Source organism: Ovis canadensis, chromosome 25 (assembly GCF_042477335.2).
Source record: "Ovis canadensis isolate MfBH-ARS-UI-01 breed Bighorn chromosome 25, ARS-UI_OviCan_v2, whole genome shotgun sequence".
Taxonomy (NCBI): domain Eukaryota; kingdom Metazoa; phylum Chordata; class Mammalia; order Artiodactyla; family Bovidae; genus Ovis; species Ovis canadensis.
In genome coordinates, this window is record NC_091269.1 from 33,456,999 (window position 1) to 33,479,297 (window position 22,299).

A 22,299-nucleotide genomic window follows, 5' to 3' on the forward strand; every position below is an offset into this window, starting at 1 on the left:
GTTCAAATAAATATTAAATAATACATGTGAAAAGATTTAGCACAATGCCAGATATATGACAAGCACTAGCTATGTTAGCCATCACACTTTATTGTAATTCAAAGCAGCAAAAAATACTTCATAAGATATATAAGGCACTTCACATATGTTAATCATAGTTAACTTATTTAATTCAAAATGAATCTGTACTTGTCCAGACTTACAATTAATTTATGGCCTAAACATCAATTTCACAGGTGAAAATACTTTGAAATTTTCAAATTATTTCTTTCCCATTTGTATACATATCGATTATCCGAAGTTTTAATTACCTATTAGGCAAAGAACCCAATATCTAAAAATACAGTAATTACCAATTTAGCAGTTGAAGCAGGTCACCTCTTAGCTGCCTGCTGACTAACAGGGCAACAAAGAGGAGCCTCTTTGATGTGGTTTTTACTATAGCTCTTCTGGTGCACACACATTGGTACATTTACTGTTTCTTGTCTTTTAAAAATTCATTTATTTAAAAAGCTTTAATACAACTTCATCATAATTTTATTTCAGGAAAATAATATACTCAGAAAAAACATTTGAATAAAGTAAAATTGAAAAGAAATGACTATACTAAAATTTTTTTATTGAAATGCAAAATGAAAGGCCTAAAAGTAGTGCCAGAATAGCCAGGCAATTTTTATGCACCAGCATTTTATTAATTTCCTTTCTAACACTGTGCTTTTGTCAATAAAAACAGATATGCAGACTTGTCTAGAAAAAAATTTACTAATGACTTACAAATATATGCCACGTATACTCATTAATGGAGTCCTTTAGAAGATCAATATTTAACACATGTGAAACTTGCCAATGTGAATTTTTAACTGCAAATGATAAATGCAATGTTAATTTAACAGGAGAAGGGACTTCCTGGTTACTTACCCAGAATGGACAGGACTTGAGACAAGATTGACATTGTCCAAGGTATCTGCAGCCCAGCTGTAATGTCTAAGAGAATCCGAGTCAAACTCTCTTGTGAATGTTAGATGCTGAAAAATAAACAATATATTATGTCAGCAACTCGCCCAAGACAGTGGTTTCTCTGCACCTATAAAATATACCTGTATGTCTCCATCAGTCCAGATAGTTCAACATTCAAAATAAGCATTTTCTTACAGTCATCTCTTTTATCCTCCGGTGACCAGTTCCAGGACACCCCTCACCCACCTGTGCCTGTGGATACTAAAATCCGGGGATGCTCAAGTCCCTTATATAAAATAACCAGCGTCATCAGTCCTTTGCATCCATGGGCCTAACTGTATATTCCTCTATAGGTCTACACTGCAGTTTCAAAAATTAAAAAATAAAGTTCCTTGATATGCTCTATTATTTCAGTCTTTTAAGAAACCACTTGAGTAATTGGCACGGCACAAGGAAGATCATAGAAGTAATTTTAACCACGATTTTAAGTACTTCAAAAATCTCTTAAGTTAATCCTACAACTGTAAATTTCTTTTCTGAATCTCAAAAAAAAAAAAAAATCAATCTTGATGACTTCTATTTCCAAGTGGGATAGAGAAGCCCATAGCAGCTTAGTGCTGTGCTAAGCACACCAGATAAGTATGGAAATCATCTGTCTCTGCAGGCAGCAGAGAACAACTGAGGCGCAAAACTGGAGGACCTGTACTTGGCGAGGAGGGGACCTGCAGAAAGATGAGCTGACTTTTTGTTTCCATTTTTAACTTGGGGGCATTTGTCAATTACCAGTGCAGATGGAATCTGGGCTTTGTGCCTACAGGGGCTACCTGTAAGGGAATACAAAAACCAAAAGAGTTTTGGTGGAGATCTGGGTGGCCTCAAGCACGCTACAGATTTCCGTTCAGAACATTTGCTAAATTCTGGGGCTGTGCAGAACAGGAAGCTGAAAAACCAACCTGAAAATTTCTAAAAGGCATAGTAGAGCTTTGGGGCAGTTTCATGAGAAAAAGATTCAGAGTTTGAGACTTAGAAGGGGTGGGGCCTCAAAGATCATACCAGAATTTCAAATCAGGACCCTGAAGGGCCAGAGACAGTTCAGAGACTGCCTGAGGCTTAACAGGGCTTCAAACCAGCCTCATTTCAGCAAAGTCTTGATTGGATTAGAAGACTCAACCACCCCTCTATTTGCAGAGCAGAGAGATAGTGACTCCTCTGTGAAGGAATATATCACGGCTGGGTGTGTCGTGTCTACAAGCTCGTTTTTAATACGTCATGTCCAGCATGCAATGCAAAACTGCCAAGGGTGGCCAGAGCACATGAACAAAACCAGAAAAAGATACCCAGACACTGTAAACAGATCCCAAGGTCATCCTATATCTGGAAGGAAGCTTATAAGAACTTTCATTACAGTCATCATAATAACTATGATTAGTATGTGTAAGAAAATAGAAAAGATAGAGAAAATACAGTTGGATAATTCAACAGAGCCCTGGAATGTGTAGAAGAAAGAGTCCAATGGGTCTTTGTCCAGTTCTCAGTATAATGTGAGTTCTTGAGTAGACACGACACAAAATAAGGTTAGTAAACTGGAAGCGTAAGTGGAAAAACATACAAAATGAAGGGCAGATTTTAAAAATTGTATGTTATGCTGGGCTACAGTTGATTTACAATGCTGTGTTAGTTTCAGGTGTATAGTTCAGTGATTCAGTTTCATATATATACATCTTCTTTTTCAAATTCTTTTCCCATTTAGATTATTATAGAATATTGAACTGAGTTCTCTGTGCTATAAAAAGTAGGCCCTTGTTATTTGTTTTAAATATAGTAGTATGTGTGTGTCAAGGGTAGATAGTTTAAAAGAATGAAAAATACAGAAAATGGTATGAGACGTAGAACACAGTGAACAGTTTTAACATATGTGTAACCGGACTCTTGGAAGAAGAGGAAAATAAAGTAGAGGCTAAGTCTGAAGACAGAATCACTAAGAAGGTTCCAAATCTGATGAAGGATAGTATTTCACGACCACAAACGATATCAATCTCATTTTTCATCCTGCTAAAGATCTACTTTCTATGGAAACCCCAGTAAAACGGAAGTTGAGTGTTAAATCACACATACACACACACGCACACAAAGAGAACAAGAGAACACATCAGCAGGAAAACAAGGATTGGTTGAAAGTCTCTATAAAAGTGATGTGATCCTCACAAGCCCCTCACTGATTTATCTGTCACCAAATAACTAACTGCCCTCCATCATCCTTGGCAGAAAGTTAGAGGTTATAGAGACCAGAGGCAGAAGATGAGAAGGTTAAAGGCGCCATAGTGAAAATGGAGATTAACTGAAAGCTTATATACCAAATGCTCAGACCCAAACTTCTACCTTTACTGGTCTCCCAGATAGACAGTTAGGGATGGAGCCTGGAGGCTGAGAATGGACAGTCTTCTCTGAAATTTTCCAGTGAAATGTTCCAGGTTCATTTCTTTCGTGGGAGTCACAGAGGGCAAGTCGTCTACCATGCAGAGTACCCTGTGAGCTTAATACTCAGTCATCAAAAGGTAACCCAAGTCACTGTCTCTGGAGAGAAGGGGCTGAAGGTGTATATGGAGGTTCTTTTAATCCAAATGAGCATGTCTGATAACAGGACATGACTTTTTATTGGTGTGTATATTTGATAAGAAAACAAATTTTCTAAATTACTGTGAATTATAAACATTAAAGAATAGCCCTGAAATCAAACAGAACAATAATTTGTGGAACACTTACGTGCAGTCACTATCCTACCCAGATGTTAGGGGAATGCAGAAATGAATGTTCATGAAAGTTTACAGAACCAGGTTCCTAATCCCCAAAGAGTAATACATCACTTCAGAAAGTGCCCACATTCTTTATGGTTTAACCAAAGATTAGATGTTGGCTTTAGTCTGGCCTCATTTACCAATCTTACTGACTTTTAGAGACCCCAAAGAACTGCCTCCATGCGTAGTTGCTTCAATCATGTCCTGACTCTTTGCGACCCTATGGACTATATAGCCCACCAGACTTCTCTGTCCATGGGATTCTCCAGGCAAGAATACTGGAGTGGGTTGCCATGCCCTCTTCCAGGGGAGCTTCAGGATTGAACCCCTGGGATTGGGGGAATTGAACCCCTATCCCTTAAGTTTTCTGTATTGTCAGGCAGGTTCTTTACCAGTACTGCCAACTGGGAAGCCCAACTCACGTCCAGATTAGGGCAAAATATTTAATGCAAAGTAGTGGTGCTGCTTAATCTTTTAGCAAACTAAAATTCCTACATTTGGGGCCTTAAGGTTATTTTCCTGAGGACCCATTTTTTTCAAGCTCTAATAAATAAATAATATCACTCCTCTTTGGTAATTACAGTCAATTATTTACTCTTGGTCCTCTTAGAAACATGCACTGGCGACATTAATTATTGAAATGATCAATTATATCACACAAAAAGGTAACACTGCCGTCATGTAATATTTATGCAGGCAGGAGTGTGCCAGCACGTGGGGACCCCTCTGACTCCTTCCTGGGTCCCTCACTCTCCCCACTCCTAAGAACTCTGTCATAACACAAGTGAACCAGTGTACAATGAACAAACACAAAGGCCTGTTCAGAACAATTGGCCATATGTCCTGACATTTGTCCCAGTTTTTTTTCCATAGAGTTTTGCAGAGGTTTATGGGCAGGCCTAACAATTTTAATAACCAAAATACAGACAAACAAAAGGCTCTTCTCACAATGCATTCACTGAAATATGAAACAAGGCATGCCATCTGAACCTATGGTTTTTATAGAGATGAGGTGGTAGCTTCATTTCCAAGCTACTTGTCTCTGAATACTTCTTTCTACAGACTGGGCTTCTCTGGTGGCTCAGACAGTAAAGAATCTGCCTGCAGTGCAGGAGACTTGGGTTCGACCCCTGGGTCAGGAAGATCTCCTGGAGAAGGGAATGGCTACATTCACTTAAAACGGAAATGTGCCGCTTGAACTGCTTACTTATTTTAATCAACAATATGAATTTCAAAATGTTCTGCCACGTCACTGTGCATGGTACCACATGCTCTAGCTCGAAAAAGCTGAGCTAGAGGGACTTCCCTGGTGGTCCAGTGGTTAAGATTCCACGTTTCCAATGCAGGGCGCATAGGTTCAATCTCTGGTTGGGGGAACTAAGATGCCACATGCCGCGAGGCATAGCCAAAAAATTAAAAAATAAAGACACCATACTTATTAAAAAAAAAAAAAAGATGAACTAGAGACGGCTCTCAAACTTCCCACAGCAAATAGGGGTGTGTCCGGGGCTTAATGGAAAAGCCGGGCTTTAGAGCTGAGTCACAGACTTGGATTTGAAAATCATCTTTGCCATTTGTGAACAAAGAGCACTTTTCCCACTTGTAAGCTTTCCATTTTGGAAAGGCAGCTCAATTGTGTCACTGAAGGCCTCACTCTGTCCCTTTATAGGCACTGTAGCCCTGGAAATGTGGTTTACTTATCTTCATGGAAGATTTGGGAAAGGCAGCTGGGAGGCTCTGCTCAGATGCAGTTTTCACTCTTGCGGGCCTGAGTTTGGTCACAGAAGAGAGCCACGTGCTTTGTTCCCCTACGCGGAACTTCGTGAAAGGGCTGCCTGTCCCGGGTCACTGATGCTGGCCACTGGGTAGGGGGTCTGCCCAGGGGTGCAGTTACTAAGGCCCACTTGGGTCAGAGACAACACTCAAGCTGGCCTCCACCAGGAATGAAGGAGATATTTTGCCTTTGACTTTTCTTTTTCTTTCCTTATTGAAAGCCCACTTGGAGATGCCCCAGCACTACTTGCTGGTTTTAAGATTCTTAGAATGTTTCTTAACTTTTCTCGGTCTAAGTTCCCTTATTTTCAAACTGACAACTGGTTGATATGAAGATTAAGTGAAAATGTACACCTGAGATCAGGCACCAAGGCCAGTGTTGGCACGGTATAGTCGTTTCTACTTTTCAAAGACTTTCAAAGTATGTGTAGTTGCTTCTATTTTTCCTTTCTTTTTTGAAAGTCACCTCTACTTTTCAAAGGACTTTTATTTATATGAGCCCATTTGTTAAAATCTGATAATGTGTAGAGAAAACACGGCAAAAACAATTTCCAGTGCTAGGACTGGCCCTTTACAATTATAGACACAGGATGCCTATATTAAATCAACAGACCCCACTCAGTTAGAAGAATGTATCTTCTAAATGCCTTCAGTTCAGTTGAGTCGCTCAGTCATGTCCGACTCTTTGCAACCCCATGAATCGCAGCACGCCAGGCCTCCCTGTCCATCACCAACTCCCGGAGTTCACTCAGACTCACATCCATCAAGTCCGTGATGCCATCCAGCCATCTCATCCGCCGTTGTCCCCTTCTCCTCTTGCCCCCAATCCCTCCCAGCATGAGAGTCTTTTCCAATGAGTCAACTCTTCGCATGAGGTGGCCAAAGTACTGGAGTTTTAGCTTCAGCATCATTCCTTCCAAAGAAATCTCAGGGCTGATCTCCTTCAGAATGGACTGGTTGGATCTCCTTGCAGCCCAAGGGACTCTCAAGAGTCTTCTCCAACACCACAGTTCAAACGCATCAATTCTTCGGCGCTCAGCCTTCTTCACAGTCCAACTCTCACATCCATACATGACTGCTGGAAAAACCATAGCCTTGACTAGTCGGACCTTAGTCAGCAAAGTAATTCTCTGCTTTTGAATATGCTATCTAGGTTGGTCATAACTTTTCTTCCAAGGAGTAAGCGTCTTTTAATTTCATGGCTGCAGTCAACATCTGCAGTGGTTTTGGAGCCCCCAAAAATAAAGTCTGACACTGTTTCCACTGTTTCCCCATCTATTTCCCCTGAAGTGATGGGACCAGATGCCGTGATCTTCATTTTCTGAATGTTGAGCTTTAAGCCAACTTTTTCACTCTCCTCTTTCACTTTCATCAAGAGGCTTTTTTTAGTTCCTCTTCACTTTCTGCCATAAGGGTGGTGTCATCTGCATATCTGAAGTTATTGAGATTTCTCCCGGCAATCTTGATTCCAGCTTGTGTTTCTTCCAGTCCAGCGTTTCTCATGATGTACTCTGCATAGAAGTTAAATAAGCAGGGTGACAATGTACAGCCTTGACATACTCCTTTTCCTATTTGGAACCAGTCTGTTGTTCCATGTCCAGTTCTAACTGTTGCTTCCTGATCTGCATACAGATTTCTCAAGAGGCAGGTCAGGTGGTCTGGTATTCCCATCTCTCTCAGAATTTTCCACAGTTTATTGTGATCCACACAGTCAAAGGCTTTGGCATAGTCAATAAAGCAGAAATAGATGTTTTTCCGGAACTCTCTTGCTTTTCTGATGATCCAGCAGATGTTGGCAATTTGATCTCTGGTTCCTCTGCCTTTTCTAAAACCAGCTTGAAAATCAGGAAGTTCACGGTTCACGTATTGCTAAAGCCTGGCTTGGAGAATTTTGAGCATTAACCCTAAATGCCTTAGTCTTGGTTAAATTTCTATGTTAACAGCAACTCTATCAACTCAACGTTAAGGACTGTCCTTAGGCCTTTACATTCACGTGTTGTTTGAATCCTCAGGACCGAGTAGCCTCGGGAGGTAATATTACACCATTTTGCAGATGAGGAAACTGAGGTTCAGAGAGGGATTTCAAGGAATTGATAAAGTATATACTCAGTACCTAAAACACTATGTTAAGGAAAAGTTCACACTGACTTAAGACCTTTTACTCCCCAAGTCTAAAATGATTATGATTAAGCACATCATTTTTCATCTTAGAAGTGATGTCAAGGATACTATTAAAATCAAAATGCACATTATTCAATAGAGTCTAAAGCCTGAATAATGATGATATCACTGTCTCCAAGAGCTTCATACTTTCCCAAAATAGTTTCTCACCAGCCATATTCATCAGAGCAAAGAGGATAACAAGTACACACTGGCTTCACCAATGAGGATGCACCCAAATGCCCAGGCCTGGAAATATATGCGCAGGCATGGAAGAAAAGTGTCAGGAGAAGAGAAAGTATTTGCAAGGAAAAGAGAGAAATCCAGTTAACTCCAATATCGGCTAATGCTCCAGGGTGCAGGCAGCCAGGCTGCCGCCCCCAGTGTCAGATGGCACCAGGTAAGTCCATCAGCGTGGCTGCCCCCGGCAGGAGGTCATCCTGCAGATGAACTGGTGGTCTGGATACTGCTAACGTGAACGGCACCAGGTAAAGCTCACAGCAACAGGTCACAGGCAAAACTCAGTGCATCTAATCGGAAAACCTGTAAACACGATCTAGTTGAGAAACAGTTGGATGATGTAAGCAGCCTGGGCACCCGGGAGAGCACAAGCTTGTCAAAAGTCACTACCCAGCACTTAGTGGCTTTAGTAGTTACCCAAGGATAACTTCAGCCTACAGCCACATGTCAAGCAGGGCCACGTGGGTGTCAGATTCCCTAGACAGAGAATAGATGATTGGGCTTCAGGTGGGCTGCCTCACTTCATGAGCGGCAAGTCAGAAACCCTCACTGAACCTCTATTTCTGCATTAGAGTAGTGGTGGATAATGTTAACTGTCCAAACTCACTGTGAGCACTCAACGACCCCAGGAGTATGAAGATGGTGTGAAGATTCTAAATTGCTAGGTAAACAAAAACACAGATAATAATAATCCTGATACTCCCAGATCTTTTATAATTGAATCTATTTCTTAAATTTATGTAACACTGCAGCCCCTTGTGTAGTTTTTAGGCTGGCGTATGTTTTTATTAGACTATAGGGAGTAGCCTGCTGGATTAACAAACATTAAGTGCCATTTTGGTCTCGACAAATTCTGGTCTAAACATCGACTCTTCCAGGTGACAAGGCTTCCCTCAGGCTGCCATGCTTCGCTTGTGACAGTGGCACCTGGCCTAAGGGGTGGCAGCAGAAGGGACTCAGGCAGTCATCAGATCTGCTCTATTCTCAGCCGGACCACCAACCATCACCTAATGTGACGATGGGCAAGTAAAACACCCCTTTCAGCCCCAGGCTCTTTGTCTGCGATGCAGGAACGATAATACTTAGTCCATAAGGCGGCTGAATACATGGGATTAGGTGACACATTTAATAAAAGGAATGGTAGGTGCTGCCCTGATTACTGTAATTATTGTGACCTGTGGCAGATACTGAATGAAATGGAAAACTGCTGAGATACACAGTAGGTCTATCTGGACATCTACCACAACTACTAGGAAGTATCTTTTAAAGAAATGGATATAGAAGACTGTGGCACAGTGGGATACTGCTTAACCATAAAAAGGAAGGAAACTGTGCCATTCACAGAGAGGTGCATGGACCTAGAGACTGTCACACAGACTGAAGTAAATCAGAAAGAGAAAACAAATATTGTATAGTAATGCATATGTTTGCAATCTAGAGAGACGGTACAGATGATCTTACTTGCAAAGGAGAAATAGAGACGGAGATGGAGAAAACAAATGAATGGATACCAAGGGGGAAAGGGGTGAACTGGGAGATCGGGACTGACGTATATAGGTCACTATGCATAAAATGGGCGACTAACGAGAACCTAGTGCACGGCACACGGAGCTCTACTTAGTGCTCTGCGGTGACTTAGATGAGAAGGGAGATCCAAAAGAGAGGGGAGATATGTATTTTTTTTAAAACAGAAAGAAATGGGTTCCATCTTAAAACAAGTCTAATTCACAGTAACAGAGGCTAGAGTGGTGGTTACCGAAGGCTGGGGAGTGGGGCGGTGGAGGAAAAGAGGAGATATTGATCAAAGGGAACAAACTTTCAGTTACAAGATGAATAAATTCTGGAAACCTGAAGCACAGCACAATGACTGCAATGAATAAAAACGTATCAAACACTTGAAATTTGCTAAGACAGTAGATCTCCAGTGTTCTCACCACACAGCAAAAAATGATAATTATGGGAGGTGATGGATGTGTTAATTAGCTTGACCATGGACATCATTTCACAATGCAGATATATTTCAAAACATCATGTACACCTTATAAATGGATTCCATAAAAGAAAAGCTGATTCAAGCAAAAAAAAAAAAAAAATTAAGAGCTTAGTAAACCGGGTTTTTTTTCTAAAGCATTTCTTTTCTAGAAATCTTATTACCCATAAGACTTATTTGAGACTCGAATACAAACCAAAATGAAGTTGCATTCTAAGGATTTCCAAATCAGATTGATTTTAAGAAAATTTAGCAACCACTTTAACAAGAGAAGGTGAAGTCAAGGTCAGCACAGAAGCTGAGAATGTTAATACATCAACATCCGGCTCAAGACGTCTAAATGAACTACCTTAAATCACAACACCAAACTCTCTGCCTTAAAAAAAAAAAAAAGTCTGTAATCTTGTTGACCAATCTGTGAGAGGTGCTGAGTGGACCAGCTGAGTAATGCTGGCAAAGCACTCTGAAGAGGAAAGAGCAGCACATTTAATGCCCCTAGTTGAAGGCACTTATCTTTCAAGGACTATCCCTAACAAAGTTTTAATCCCAGGCTGGTGACCTTCTGCCACCAGGTACATTTGTGAGAGCCCTTTAGAAATTAGCTTAAAGGCAAGAAACAGGAAAGTTAATCTGCTGATGGAGGAGGGAGTGGGCAGGCAGGGAGTAGGATGGGGTTGGCAAGGACAGTGGGAAATATTATTAGCATAACCAGCCTTTTGGGTTGGGCATTTTTCTCCCTTTCTATTACTGAGATCATGGAAAGGGCGTAGGTCTTAAACAAATAAATGTGAATTTCTCCCGAAGAACTCTCCAATTTGCACGTTCCTGGCGAATACATCAAGTTGTACACAACACAGTATATAGCTAAGGATACAGGAGACCATCCTCAGCCAAACAGAAGACCAAGTCCAGCTCAAAGGATCTGGAATCCTAGGCGGGGAAATAAATGAGGAGAGTTAGGGCGTGTCCACAGTGTGACAACTGCCTCCAGGTACGGGGAGGTTACTGGAGGCCTCCAGCACGGACTCCAGAATGATCTTCACAGGGACCCAACAGCCAGGAGAACTGTTTGCATATTGGTGTAGTTACACCTTCTAAACCGGTCACCGTCAGAAGCCCTGCCACTAGCCCCCTTGGACGCAAAGACTGTGGGCAAATCAGGTCTGAAGAAGGAAGTCTGAAAGATGAGAGCAACCTGATTGGAGACGGAGAGGACCCTGCGGCTGCCCCATTTTTCTCTTTCTGCACGTCTACAGCCTCAGACATGCAGATCACGCCACTCTAATGGCAGAAAGCCGAGAGGAACTAAAGAGCCTTTGGTGACCGTGAAAGAGGAGAGTGAAAAAGCTGGCTTAAAACTCAGCATTCAAAAAACTAAGATCATGGCATTTGGTCCCATTTCCTCATGGCAATTAGATGGGGAAAAAGGGGAAACAGTGACAGATTTTATTTTGGGGAGGGATTCAGAATCACTGCAGACTGTGACCGCAGCCATGAAATTAAAAGACGCTTTGGCAGAAAAGCTATGACAAAACTAGACAGCATATTAAAAAGCACAGACATCACTTTGCTGACAAAGGTCCTTATAGTCAAAGCTATGGTTTTTCCAGTAGTCCTATAGAGATGTGAGAGTTGGACCATAAAGAAGGCTGAGTGCCGAAGAATTGATGCTTCTGAATTGTGATGCTGGAGAAGACTTTTGAGAGTCCCTTGGACAGCAAGGAGATCAAACCAGTCAATCCTAAAGGAAATTAACCCTGAATACTCATTGGAAAGACTGATGCTGAAGCTGAAACTCCAATACTTTGGCCACCTGATGCAAAGAAACGACTCTTTGGAAAAGGTCTATTGGAAAAGACCCTGATGCTGGGAAGGATTGAGGGCAGGAGGAGAAGGGGGCAACAAAGGATGAGATGGCTGGATGGCATCACCAACTCAATGGACATGAGTTTGCTCAAACTCTGGGAGATAGTGAAGGCCAGGGAAGCCTGGTATCCTGCAGTCCATGGGGTTGCAAAGAGTTGGACACGACTTAGTGCCTAAACAACAACAACAGATGCCTGGCATCTGTGCCACCAGAACCAAAGGGAAATGAAAGGTTTTGTTAGAGGTCAACTGGCAAAGAATGCCTTTCTCTATTTTTTGACCTTGCTGAGCAGCTTGTAGAATTTTGGTTTCCTAACTAGGGATCAAACCTGGACCCCCAGAAGTGGAAGCACAAAATCCTAACCACTGGACTGCCAAGGAGTTCCCTCATTTTCTTTTTATTTAGTTAAAATTAGATTTATTCCTGGAAAGAAGGCATAAACTAACATAATCTCAAGTTTGACCTTCACTTTGAAGTGCTGGAAGACTTTCTACGTTGCCCTTAATAGGTGGTTGTTCAGGCCAGATCTGACCATTACCAATAGCCAGCATTCAGCATTCCAGAAAAACATCTATTTTTGCTTTATTGATTATGCCAAAGCCTTTCGCTGTGTAGATCACAACAAACAGGAAAATTTTTCAAGGGATGGAAATACCAGACCACTTTACCTGCCTCCTGAGAAATCTGTATGCAGGTCAAGAAGCCACAGTTAGAACCGGACATGGAACAATAGACTGGTTCCAAACTGGGAAAGGAGTATGTCAAGGCTGTATATTGTCACCCTGCTTATTTAAATTCTATGCAGAGTACATCATGCGAAATGCCGGGCTGGAGGAAGCACAAGCTGGAATCAAGATTGCTGGGAGAAATATCAATAACCTCAGATGTGCAGATGACACCACCCTTATGGCAGAAAGTGAAGAGGAACTAAAGAGCCTCTTGATGAAAGTGAAAGAGGAGAGTGAAAAAGTTGGCTTAAGACTCAACATTCAGAAAACTAAGATCATGGCATTCAGTCTCATCACTTCATGGCAAATAGATGGGGAAACAATGGAAACAGGAAGAGACTTTATTTTCTTGGGCTCCAAAATCACTGCAGATGGTGACTGCAGCCGTGAAATTAAAAGATGCTTGCTCCTTGAAAGAAAAGCTATGACTAACCTAGACAGCATGTTAAAAAGCAGAGATATTACTTTACCAACAAAGGTCCGTCTAGTCAAAGCTATGGTTTTTCTCGTAGTCATGTATGGATGTGAGAATTGGACTATAAAGAAAGCTGAGAGGCAAAGAATTGATGCTTTTGAACTGTGGTGTTGGAGAAGACTCTTGAGAGTCCCTTGGACTGCAAGGAGATCCAACCAGTCCATTCTAAAGGAGATCAGTCCAGAATATTCTTTGGAAATACTAATGCTGAAGCTGAAACTCCAATACTTCGGCCACCTGATGCAAAGAACTGACTCACTGGAAAAGACCCTGATGCTGGGAAAATCGAAGGCAAGAGGAGAAGGGGATGACAGAGGATGAGATGGCTGGATGGCATCACCGACTCGACGGACATGGGTTTGAGCAAGCTCTGGGAGTTGGTGATGGACAGGGAAGCCTGGCATGCTGCAATGGGGACACAAAGAGTCAGACACGACTGAGCGACTGAACTGAACTGAATAGCCAGCATATTAGTGAGGACAGAAGCCCAAATTAAACTGGCTTAAAACCTCAGGGGGTGGGGGCAGACTGAGATTAATGTACTGGTTTATATAATGGGAAAGTCTGGGTGGTGCAACATCAGGCATGACTGGGTCTAGCTACTGCCCCAAAAGAGGTAGGAATCGTTCATCTTCATGCTCCATCTCTAGCCCTCTTTGGGTTTATATCACCTTTCAGTTTAGCAACCCCAAAGGCTGCACAAACTCTCATTAGACCGGCTGGGACTTTATATTTCACCCTGATGTAGTCTTTGTAATCCAGGACAAGGGATCCGCTGAATAGCCAGAATGGAGGCCCATCCTTGGAGGAGAGGAGAGGGAGGAATTCAGCCCCTTCTAAATGACACTAGGTGGCGCTAGTGGTAAAGAAACCATCTGCCAATGCAGGAGACATAAGAGACGCGGGTTTGATCCCCGGATTAGGAAGATACCCTGCAGGAGGGCATGGCCACCCACTGCAGTATTTTCGCCTGGAGAATTCCATGGACAGAGGAGCCTGGCAGTCGATACGATCGTAAAGAGTCGAACACGACTGAAGTGACAGCGCACAGCACACATGAGTTAAGGTTCAGGTGTAGGAGCATCAGATGCGGTCACCGCCACCTAAAGAGAGTGGGCTGGGAATTCTAAGTGCCTTCTGCTCTTATTCCATCTTTGAATAACTACCAGAAATCATACTGATTTAAATGTTTCTGCCTACAGTACACATTGCAACAACTTTTAGGGTCATTCAAAGGAAGTGTAATTAACTGGGTAGCCTGCACAATATTTTTAGACCCCTATTACTTTCTGCTTCATATCTATATAAAGGTCAACTATTTCCATTCCTTTAATGACACCTTCTATGCCCTAATTTTTAGTATAATCACTTTCTTCATAATTTTCATAACTTGTTGCTGAATATAAACTGGAAATGTTGTCAGTTCCTTTTAAAGCACATTCAATAAGAACTTATTACTAGAATTAGAAACAAGCATAATAAAGAACATGTGTCTAAATATAATCTTGCAAAAAAAAAAAAAAACGCGAATGCAGAGGATGGCACCACACCCATGTTAAGAATACTAACAAGTCTGAGATCCTGGAGGGCAGAGTATAATGGTCTTAGCTGACTCCCTTCCCACATGGAGCAGTGCAGACTGAGCGTGGAGTAGTGTTAAATATGTATGTATGTTCAAGTCACTCTGCTGCACAGAAGAAATTGAAGCAACACTGTAAACCAACTGCTGCTGCTGCTAAGGCGCATCAGTCGTGTCCGACTCTGTGCGACCCCATAGACAGCAACCCACCAGGCTCTGCCGTCCCTGGGACTCTCCAGGCAAGAACACTGGAGTGGGTTGCCATTTCTTTCTCCAATGCATAAAAGTGGAAATGAAGTCGCTCAGCTGTGTCTGACTCTTCGAGACCCCATGGACTGCAGCCCACCAGGCTCCTCCATCCATGGGATTTTCCACGCAAGAGGACTGGAGTGGGTTGCCATTGCCTTCTAGACTTCAATAAAACTTCCTTTAAATAAAGAAGGCAAAAAGAAGGCAACATAGGGCCCTATGGCTAGTGACTCTGCCATTCATCAGCCATGTCCCCTGTGGTGAGTTACTTCAGCTGCTTGTACCTCAGTTTCTTCACCTTTCTGAATTTCTTTTTTCTTTTTAAATTAATTTTTATTAGAGCATAGTTGCTCTACAGTGTTGTGTTCGTTTCTGCTGACAGCAAAATGAATCAGCTATGGGTTTACCTAATCCCTTCTCTTTTTGGATTTCCTTCCCATTTAGGCCACCACTACCTGTGACTCTTGATTCCAAAGTGAAGGGACGGTAAAGGAATGTAGAGTTCCTGGATAACCCAGTATTACAGTACAGAAGAGTCCACTCTTGATATCTATAAGGGGATTAAGTGCTTTATGGACTACTCATGACTAAGACCCAGCAGGGGATGGGGATGGCTTCCTTCTCCCAACTCTGCTCCTCAGCTCTGGCCTCCACACCTGCCCTCAAATCTGCACAGGTTTTCAGGAACCTGGGGTGGCAGGCCTGTGTTAACCATCCTGGGTCTCAACTCCACTTAACTGTGGTTAATGTGCAAACTGATTAATCAACAGCCGGATAATAAAGAGGTAGCTGTGCTTGTATGGGTGAGCTCTACCATTGCAAAAAAAAAACCCAAAAAAACAAGAAATTCATGGTGAGTTAATTTTTATTCATTTTTCACCTTTACTTGTCAAAGCAATTTTAACTGGGCAATGATAGGGCAGTTTTAAATCTGACACTAAATCGTATATCACTGCTTTAGGAATTATAAATATTTAAGATTTCTTGCATGCTTTCAGACAAAATCAACACCGTGGAGAAACTCCATTTTAAAATTTTACACATGCAGATTTTGAGACATGACAGACATAAACTAATATTTTTTGTCACTTAATTCTAACAAAACTAATATTTTTTGTCACTTAATTCTAACAAAGTATTTAAATGCACTTCTGAAGTAAATGCTTCTCATGAATCGTGCCCAGTGTAACTAGACTCTTTCCTTATAAACAAAGCCTGTCTTTTGAGGAATTAAGTCTTTTTTTTCTCTTCTGTAATAAATGAAACATTAGGGACTAAATAAGCTGCTATACCTCTTTCAGAATTTGTCCTCCCCTTTTCTCCAAATTCTTATTTTATTTTATACAAATAAAAAAGTTGAAAAAGCTATATAAGTAATACTTATAGACACTCAACCTAGATTCAACAGTGAGCATTTTGTCATATTTGATTTTCTTCTCTCTCTCCATGCATATACACTTCTGGCTGAACCATTTGAAAATCAATAGCAGACTTAAAGATTACTTCATTATTTAAAATTTCAACATGCATACCCCTGGAAGAGAGATATTCCCCTGTATAGCTTGAATACTATTATCACTTCTAGGAAAATGAACAATAATCTCCTAATAGTATAGCCAGTATGTTTTCAAATGCCACCAACTGACCCTAAAATGTCTTTATGCCATTCGTATCTTTTTTCCAAGTCTCCAGTAAATTTATCCTGGAGTCATGTGATGTGTTTATTAAACATGCTAGTCCCATGAGAAATGCCTGTCAGACCACAGATTCTCTGTTGCCATTAAAGAAAGCAACTATCTGCTTCTGTGGTTAGCAACTTAATAATTATTAGTAACAATGTGAAGGTATCCTAAGCTCCCCTTTCTTCTGACTGGTCTACAGAGGTGTTTGTGATGTCCACAGAGGTGTTGTTGAAACTGGAGCAGCAACAAACCATACGAAAGAACACCAGCAACAGGAACAGGAACAGGAACATCGCTCAGTCGTGTCCGACTCTCTGTGACCCCGTGGACTGTAGCCCACCAGGCTCCTCTGTGCATGGGATTTTCCAGGCAGTAGTACTGGAGTGGATTGCCATTTCCTTCTCCAGGGGATTTTCCCGACCCAGGGATCGAACCCAGGTCTCCCGCATTGTAGACAGACGCTTTACCGTCTGAGCCACCAGGGAAGTCCAAAAGAACACCAGCTTCACCTCAAAAGTTCATTTCTTTTTCACAAATCCTTCATTCTGAGTAAATGCTGCCCCACCTTGCTACCTGATTAAGAAGATCTTGGTAGTAGTTAGCAGGCGGTGGTGTGAGAACCCTCAGAAGCTTGTTTGTAGGCTTGTAGCATTGCAAACATTTGCATTTTCCTTAAGGCTGACAGGCGGAAACTGAGAGACTGCTAACTATGGTGGTAAAAGGGGTGGTCACGGTGGTGGAGGTGATGGTCGTGGGGATGGGGTCATGGGGGTGGAGGTGATGGTGGTGGGCATGGGGTCATGGGGGTGGAGGTGATGGTGGTGGGCATGGGGTCATGGGGGTGGTGGAGGTGATGGTCATGGGGGTGGAGGTGATGGTCGTGGGGATGGGGTCATGGGGGTGGAGGTGATGGTGGTGGGGATGGGGTCATGGGGGTGGAGGTGATGGTGGTGGGGATGGGGTCAGGGGGGTGGAGGTGATGGTCGTGGGGATGGGGTCATGGGGGTGGTGGAGGTGATGGTCATGGGGGTGGAGGTGATGGTGGTGGGCATGGGGTCACGGTGGTGGAGGTGATGGTGGTGGGGATGGGGTCATGGGGGTGGAGGTGATGGTGGTGGGCATGGGGTCATGGGGGTGGAGGTGATGGTGGTGGGGATGGGGTCATGGGGGTGGAGGTGATGGTGGTGGGGATGGGGTCATGGGGGTGGAGGTGATGGTGGTGGGGATGGGGTCATGGGGGTGGAGGTGATGGTCGTGGGGATGGGGTCATGGGGGTGGTGGAGGTGATGGTCATGGGGGTGGAGGTGATGGTGGTGGGCATGGGGTCACGGTGGTGGAGGTGATGGTGGTGGGGATGGGGTCATGGGGGTGGAGGTGATGGTCGTGGGGATGGGGTCATGGGGGTGGAGGTGATGGTCGTGGGGATGGGGTCATGGGGGTGGAGGTGATGGTGGTGGGCATGGGGTCATGGGGGTGGTGGAGGTGATGGTCATGGGGGTGGAGGTGATGGTGGTGGGCATGGGGTCATGGGGGTGGAGGTGATGGTGGTGGGCATGGGGTCATGGGGGTGGTGGAGGTGATGGTCATGGGGGTGGAGGTGATGGTGGTGGGCATGGGGTCATGGGGGTGGTGGAGGTGATGGTGGTGGGCATGGGGTCATGGGGGTGGAGGTGATGGCGGTGGGGATGGGGATGGGGTCACGGTGGTGGAGGTGATGGTCGTGGGGATGGGGTCATGGGGGTGGAGGTGATGGTGGTGGGGATGGGGTCACGGTGGTGGAGGTGATGGTGGTGGGCATGGGGTCACGGTGGTGGAGGTGATGGTCGTGGGGATGGGGATGGGGTCACGGTGGTGGAGGTGATGGTGGTGGGGATGGGGATGGGGTCACGGTGGTGGAGGTGATGGTCGTGGGGATGGGGTCATGGGGGTGGTGGAGGTGATGGTGGTGGGCATGGGGTCATGGGGGTGGTGGAGGTGATGGTGAATGAAATAATATTTCATTTCAACTGGGAACATAAAGAGATGAGAATCACCCAACTAGGAGAATGACCACAGCCCCCTAAGCATAAAGTTCTTCAGAAAACCAAAACCTAGGCTACACTTTACACCTAAGAGCTTAGCTTCATTATTTGAGATAAGTGCCTTCTCTGTGCTGACACCCACTTAAATTATGGCATGCTCCGATAATCATTCTACAAACAGTGTTTTGTTTGACTGAACACTGAATAGCCATTGTAGTCATCTTTGTAAGGCCTGCTTGCTAAGAATGTTCTAGAGAGTATAAAAGTGTTAAAATATGTTGTGGGGGCTTCCCTGGTGGCTCAGTGGTAAAGATTCTGCCTGCCAATGCAGGAGACACGAGTTTGATCCTTGAGCCAGGAAGATCCGGGAACATGCTATGAGCAGCTAAGAACCACAGCTACTGAAGCCCACGCATCCTGGAGCCGATGGTCCTTAACAAGAGGAGTCACCGCAACGAGAAGCCTGTGTATGGCAACTAGAGATCAGCCCCAACTCACTGCAACCCAAGAGAAGCCCATACATCAACGATGACCCAGCACAACCAAAAACAAAGAAAGAAAGAACTTAAAAAAACAAAGCTTTAAAAAATATGTACTGTGGACCTTGTGAAGTACCATGTACATCTGTTTCTGGAAGTCAGAATCTCCAGACAGGCGGGACCTCCTCCCCCACCAAAGTGTGGTACCTAACTTGGTGATGATAAATGTCTATTACTTATTCATCTGCCCCAATTTACCTTTATTATGTAGTGAATCAGTAAATCCAGCATAATTACACCATGTACATTGTTTAACTATTATAGGCCACCTTCAAACTTAGTTTTATGGTCCAAACAGTTTCATCCATCACCAGCTCCTGACTGCACATTTAAAACCAGGTATGGTACATATACACAATGGAGTATTACTCAGCCGTTAAAATGAATTCATTTGAATCAGTTCTGATGAGATGGATGAAACTGGAGCCAATTATACAGAGTGAAGTAAGCCAGAAAGAAAAACACCAATACAGTATACTAACACATATATATGGAATTTAGAAAGATGGCAATGACGACCCTGTATGCAAGACAGGAAAAAAGACACAGCTGTGTATAACGGACTTTTGGACTCAGAGGGAGAGGGAAGAGGGTGGGATGATTTTGGAGAATGGCATTCTAACATGTATACTATCATGTAAGAATTGAATCGCCAGTCTATGTCTGACGCAGGATACAGCATGCTTGGGGCTGGTGCATGGGGATGACCCACAGAGATGTTATGGGGAGGGAGGTGGGAGGGGGGTTCATGTTTGGGAACACATGTAAGAATTAAAGATTTTAAAATTAAAAAAAAAAAACTAAAAAAAAATAAATAAAAAACAAAACAAAACAAAACAGGTATTATGTGTATGTATCTAGACTAATGATCCATCCTGAGCCCATAGGAAGCAAGATTCTGTTACTAGGACTTCCTACAATAAACCAGTATCTATTGAGCCACAGTTATTGGAAAGAAGGCATTGCATAAATACCAAATTAACCAAACAAAGATTCTAGCAGAAAGCAGAATACTAGCACATCTTGAGAAAGCCCATCCCATTAGCTTTGGAGCTAATGGGCCAAAAACATCTATGGGCCCAATCTAATCTATGACTTGCTAAAAACAATTTCAGCAAATTCCAACACCCATAACACTGTTGAGCAGAATCAAGCATTTGTGTGGATAATGTCAGCAACTTTAGCTACCAGTTATTATTGGCTCAGACGGTAAAGCGTCTGTCTACAATGCGGGAGACCTGGGTTCAATCCCTGGGTTGGGAAGATCCCCTGGAGAAGGAAATGGCAATCCGCTCCAGTACTATTGCCTGGAAAATTCCATGGACAGAAGAGCCTGGTAGGCTACAGTCCACTGGGTTGCAAAGAGTCGGACACGACTGAGCGACTTCACTTTCACTATTATTAACTCTCTTTTTTAAAAAACTGAAAGACTTGACTAAGAAATGAGAAAGGTAACCATGCTTTTCCTAGGACTTCTTTACATTCCTCTCTGTGGGATCTGAGAGACTGATCTGCAGAAGAGAGGGATATTTCGATTTATGGTACCACTGATTTTTTTTTCCTTCTCTTTTTTGGCCACACACTGTGGTATGTATGATCCTGGTTCCCCAACCAGGGATTGAACCTGTGCCCCTGCAGTGGAAGTGTGGAGTCTCAACTACTGCACCGCCAGGGAAATCCCTGACTTTTTCTTTAACTGACAGTATAGGAAGACTTACAAAGGCAAAATCAAACTTGCAGAAATAGAGTTTCTGTCATGCGACAAAGAGTGTGATTCAGTCATAAAAAACGAAAGCTTAACAATGAAAGAAGGTTTGAGAAAGAACACATACCTGCTCTTTGGATGGCACCAGTAGTTCCTCAATCATCATGCTGTCCCGGGCGTAGGAGCTTCGGTTCAAGGTGTAAGACCTATCCGAGCTGAAGGAGCGGAGGCTGTTGTAGTTACAGTTAACCATTCAAGAGGGGGAGATGATGATGAGATGGGTAAAAGAACATTAATGCATGCAACTTTCCGAACAGGCAAGATGGCTCAAAATATCAACCAAAATCGTTCTTGAAAAGACAGGGTCAAAAATAAACTTCCTTATACTTGAGGAAATTTTTTAAGCTTAGATAACCTCATGATCAGGTTTTGCTTAAAATTAGGCTGTCTGGTATTCAGTCTGTGAGAAGATGAAATATAGGAAGACTTTGGATGTTTCTCTGTGACAGTTGAACCAACATGACAATTCAGGAGAACCGGATGACTCTAGGTAATTTGATAGCTGGAGAGATTTTTTCTTTGTTAAAATCTTCTTTGAGAGCCTCCTCTCTTTTTGGTCCATATTCGTCTGTCTCACACTATTTAGTGGAATTATGTTGCTATAAATGCATCTGTTAATAAGAATTTGGGAACTAGATGCAGGCTTAACCTACTAAGAGCTCTGGTTTGCAATTGCTTCTCATGGAAAACATGAAGAAACAAAAGTGTTATCCTGACATGATCTTTGTTGCCATCTTTCTGGCTGTGAAAAATTCAAATTCCATACACGATTATCTTGCCTTCTCTTACTGTACTCTTTTTAGCTTTGCTCCTTCTGCTCTCCTCCTTCCTAGTCTTTCTCAAAATTCTATGCAGTCTCTGAACTTCCCAGAGTGCAGGACTCCTGATGTCCTAAAGTGCCACTTAGCACCTTGACCTCTAAACTCATATCAAGAAGACTTGGGGGATGGGCAACATGGGTGAAGATGGTCAAAAGGTATAAACTTCCAGTTATAAAATGAATAAGACCTGAGGACTTAATGTACAGCATGCTGACTATAGTTTATAACACTGTTTCGCATTTTTGAAAGTTGCTAAGTGAGACCTTAAAATTTGTCATCCTAAAAAAAAAAAGTGTAACTCTGTGTGGTGATGGGTGTTAACTAGACCTGTTATGGTGCTTGGTTTGCAGTATATACAAATGTGGAACCACTGTGTCATGTACCTGAAATTAATATAATATTTACTTGTCAGTTATATTTCGATTAAAAAAAAAAGAAACCAATAGAGTAAGGGATCCTAGTAATTCTACATATATCCACGTATCTACATATATCTACATAATATCCAGGCAGACTGGAGTGGCAGCTCACATAAGCACTGGCAGAACCCTGGTGATCCTTCACGAGCACAGAGCATGGAGTCTTGTGAGAAGCTGCTTCAGGGCCCCTTGCCTGCCTACCAGGTAGGTGGTCATGAGGTGACTTCTCATTGACTCCT

General features: G+C 42.9%; 1 protein-coding gene across 11 annotated transcripts in view; it reads right to left on the reverse strand.

Moving 5' to 3' along the window:
* ANK3 (ankyrin 3) overlaps positions 1-22,299 on the reverse strand; it is a 383,729-nt gene that overhangs the window by 92,399 nt on the left and 269,031 nt on the right. For all 11 annotated transcript variants that reach the window (XM_069571716.1, XM_069571712.1, XM_069571715.1 and 8 more), the window contains 2 exons: positions 20,888-20,990; positions 919-1,025 (listed from right to left, as the gene is read on the reverse strand). In XM_069571716.1, the coding sequence (XP_069427817.1) occupies positions 919-1,025; positions 20,888-20,990 (210 nt within the window). The remainder of the gene's footprint in view (positions 1-918; positions 1,026-20,887; positions 20,991-22,299) is intronic.